Source organism: Pecten maximus, chromosome 13 (assembly GCF_902652985.1).
Source record: "Pecten maximus chromosome 13, xPecMax1.1, whole genome shotgun sequence".
NCBI lineage: Eukaryota > Metazoa > Mollusca > Bivalvia > Pectinida > Pectinidae > Pecten > Pecten maximus.
Window position 1 is genome coordinate 35772747 of NC_047027.1, and position 4598 is coordinate 35777344.

General features: G+C 32.9%; 1 protein-coding gene across 1 annotated transcript; it reads right to left on the minus strand.

Annotated features, from left to right (window-relative positions):
• Nucleotides 1-418: 418 nt before the first annotated feature.
• LOC117340716 (histidine N-alpha-methyltransferase-like) lies at nt 419-3737 on the minus strand. The gene is made up of 5 exons (XM_033902478.1): nt 3558-3737; nt 2975-3113; nt 2785-2887; nt 2152-2255; nt 419-525 (listed from the first exon to the last, which is right to left on the minus strand). The coding sequence occupies exons 1-5, from the start codon at nt 3735-3737 to the stop codon at nt 419-421; spliced, it is 633 nt and encodes a 210-aa protein (XP_033758369.1).
• Nucleotides 3738-4598: the final 861 nt, after the last annotated feature.

Genomic DNA, 4598 nt, shown 5'->3' on the forward strand with positions numbered 1-4598 from the left:
TAAAGTGTTAAACACATCCTTGATGCTTTGTTTTCACAAAAAATAATTATGATGCGATATCTCATATATGTCATACTTGTATAGCTATATATGTATCGTGAGTAGTTGTTCATTAGCTATTTATACCTATTCGGCATTTTGGCCGACAGGTGCCAGGCAACAACCAACGTTACGCACTAGTCGTTGCTCTCGGGAGTTATCAAAGGCGGTCGGAACGGAAATATTGGCAAAATTGAAATTTTCGCGTCTTTGTAATTGGCGGTGTTAAAATTTGACGGGTTAAATTTTGGCGATCTATATACGGACCCGCCAAATCGTCAAATTAAAGCCCCGCTAAAATTTCCCGCTATACTGTATTTGAAAACACAGACCGAATACCGTTTCAGTTTTCATGTCTGTACAGGTTTTAAGCATTGAATTATAAAGATGTAACATAAAGAAAAGTGCCTTCGTCGTCATGGTAGGCTTTAAGGATAGTGTCTCTGTCCTGTGTGATGTCACCAGTAAAGACTAGTCGGCATTTGTCTGGAACAAATAGGAACATCACAATGAATATATAATCAATAAATTGTAAGTACTAACTTTATATACGGTATACCTATACTATACATCGATGCAAACGTCCTGACATACAGCTCACGGTGACCTTCGGGTGATTTTAAAATAAAATTGGTTTCTCTTCCAAGACAAAATTAAATAAATACTATACACCGATACAAACGATGATTAGGGTATAGTGTTTAGACATACAACCAAGGTAGTCTGAAAGAAACAAAATCACCCTACCCTCAAATGCCAATGACAACTTAAATAGATTTTTGTATTAGAAAAAATCTTACTACGTTTGCCAATTAAGGTTCAACATGACAGGTTACTCTGGTGGGATTATAACTTGAATTCATAATTATTTATACACTATTATCATTGTTTTTTATTTGTTTATGTTTCTTAGATAGGTTTTATGCCGAAGGTTAAATGCTTGGCATTTTTATGACAGGCAATGTTACATCTTTCACATTAACTGCAGATATACGTACCAACTTTATATACCTTATAATCATAATATACATATAGATATCCACAAAAATCTAAAGACCTAAAAAGATGAACAAGGTGCATTATCTCACGTTAATAATCGCGCATATGCGATAATGTTTTGCTTGTTGCCCATTAGTGTATTCATGTAAAATATACATTGTTGTACTTTGTTGCAACATGCGCATTTATGAGATATGATAAAAAAAAATCAAACAATATAATGTATGAATGAACATTAACGAAATCTACATGCTAAGCATAAGATTTCAACTTTACCATTGTCAGTGCATTCGTGATCGTGGCCGAGATCGGTTGTCATGGCAACGATAAGGACATTGATTTTACCACCGATGAATCTACAAATTTGTAAATATAATCGAAAACATTCTACACGATATAAGATATACTTTTTGGAAATTATTTATTAAAAGTTCATCGAGATTAATTCCAGTCGTGTATCAGCGTGTGTTCGTTTCTATTGCCGCATTCGGTAAGGAATACACTGAATTACAATGTTGTCCTTAGTGCCGGTCACGTGACTACGTTGGTAAGTAGAAACTAGTGCAAGTACCGGAAAAGATACCTTGGGTTCGTATCAACCCAATCTTCATACAAAAACGTGTAGAACTAAGGGGTAAAATATCGAATGAAAATTGAGAAACGATACCGATAAAAACAAGCAATTTCAAAGAGCAAGGTTTCATTTGAAATATATGTGTTTCCGATTGTTAAAACATTGGGGTAAACGATCTGTTAGGATGATGAATTATCATAATAAATAAATCAAAATTATAATGACATTTCGAATCAGTGTTTTATGTATTTCTGGTTTCTACGCATATATTATTCATCAAACTGTGAAAATGAATATGAAATAATTAGATTATGAAAAAACATTTTTCAGAATAACGTGAAGAGTCCGTTTAAACAATAATAAAAGACAAATTATTACTGACGTTTATCCCAATAGTATCTGTTGATATTTTATTCCTAATCTTGGTTAACATATAATGTTACACTGCTAAAAGTTATTTTAAGAATTCATTTAGGAAAAATAATCATGAATTTATAAAGAGTGCAAAGACAAGTTCGCCCTAAAATGGATTACCATACCTGTCATAATGGTGGAGATCATCCTGAGAGTATCCACCTGAACATCATAAGGCAAATTAATCATACTGCCAATCCAAAGTATCAGTTTAGGGCCTTTAAATTGCCTAAAACAGCCAAATAGAACAGACAAATATGGATTTAATACCCTGGTTATAAGTCAAATCAAATTGGTTTATATCCTGGACGAGATCACTTATACATAACATAGAGGTCTACTAAAATCTACCAACGGAAAATCATCAAATCTCCAATCTGTCGCGCAGGCGTTGCCGTTGAATTGAACTGTCGTGCCGTGTGATCGTGAAACGCTATGTGGACGGCCGATCCTGATACGACCAGTTCGTCTATGACCATTACATATTAATGTGGCTAACTCTTAAGTCTCAATTTACATGATTGGTTGAACTGGCCCAATTAATTTCGTCACGTGGTTTGAATCATCCATGGCTATTATCTTTATCAAATATTTAATTTTTTCATTACAGGCAAATCTGTTCTGCAGAGCTTATTTAATGAGTTTCATTTTTTCTTGGGTATAAAATTACACCATGAATTCATTTATACCAAGATTATATTTCAGAACATTATTATGATTTAGTATTATTATGATAAACATATACGGTCGCAACTTACTTCAGTTGCTCTACTCCTTGTTGATAGTCCGCACCTATAGGTGTAACTACGAGCGAGTCAGCATATTCTTCTCTCAGTTTCTTTGTAGAATTCAAAAGAAATTCTAAAAAAAGAAAATAATAAAAATATTTAAAAGAATTTGACGATTATCAATTTAATCGTCGATATCAACTACATGTATGTTACTTACCTCTAGAAATGTCAACAGGGAAAAACGAAAGGTTCTGTTGTCTTTTCAGTAGCTCATCTATAACATATCTCGTTTTGGAACAGTCTCCACTTCCGAGGTCAACTAAGGTAAAGTCATATGGAACCCGAAGAATTATATCCTAAAAAAATGGTAGAGAAATTTTGCAATTTCTGTAAGCATTTTATTAAATGGTAATGTTTTTAATATAAATCATGGATTTTAAGTGTCACCATAAATAATAATAGTCACGCATACCAACGCTATCATTGTTAATTGTACAACATTTTCCCATTTGATCGTTCGTGTAAATACGGGCTTTCTGACAATCAGTGTTGAAGAGTGCGCGCCATCCTCTGCTTATTTACCAAAGTATTCAACCTAGCAATGATGTTAAAAATATACTTTTTTTTTTGGTATGGGATATAATTTTAACACGGTATATCATAACATGGCCGTGCAATACAATTGTATGTGCTTGGTAATAAGTGAAAGACGGCAAAGATAATGGTTATTGTGAGCCAGTTTTCAAATAAGCAAAATGAAATATTTAGCTTATATTCATAAAATACATTAACAAAATTACCTGCACATGTTGTTCCAAACCTGAAGTTTGACTTTTTGTCAAATAGTATCCACCATTTTTCGTGACAGCTGTAAGGTTTAGTTCCGATCCAGTCTTGTCAAAGTTGTACCACGTCGGGATGTATTTCCGACTACTTGATGTCAGCCCCGTCACCAGGCTTTGCTTTCGGTCATCTGCCATTTTCTTCATATCTACAAAATAATTAAAAGAAACATTTTGGGCGTGTATGTTTTATTCCAGTGAATGTCCAATTATTAAATACATAACTAAAATTTGAAACAATATTTTATTTTAAATATATTAAATTATAATGTTATAGATATTAACCTCAAACTGTCCAATAAATATTTCTTGCAAAATATCTAACCTGACACCATGGCACCCCACGATCTTGCCCCTGGTTTATAAGACAGGTAGACAGGTGAGTGCAAAAATTGACCGTTTTGTATGTCAAGATCTATTAACCATTTGTCTTGGTATCTTGTATTTATGTTTAGCTGTTGAATAAAGAGATCATAAATAGAAAGACTATATTTCTTATTTGTTAATACACGATAAATATAGACAGGGCAATGAGGAAGTATAATATTATAGATATGGCGTCAAAGGGCTGCTCAAAGTCTATCAGTAACAAAAGACCAGGAGTATTTGTTTCCTCAGCATATTGTTAAAGATCATTTAAATGCCTAATGTTTTCATCAATAAATCTACCTCTGAGGAATCCTTTTTGGTTTTCGTGGATAATTTTATTCAGAACAGATTTTAAACGTAGTACTAAAACATTTGATAATATTTGATATGAGAGATTCAAAAGAGATATAGGTCTCCTGTTTTTCAAAACTTTTCTTTTTTGTTACCTTTTGGCAGAATGGAGATAATACCTTGTTTTTGTCTATGTGTTAACTCCCAACGTTCGGGACCCATTAGTAAATTGTTGGTACTCGTTAAAATTTCGATATTTTGTAACACTCAAGAAATATGTGCGATAAAAAACGAGAAAATATTCCATTTCTATTTTTTAAAGTAATTAACCGACAAATA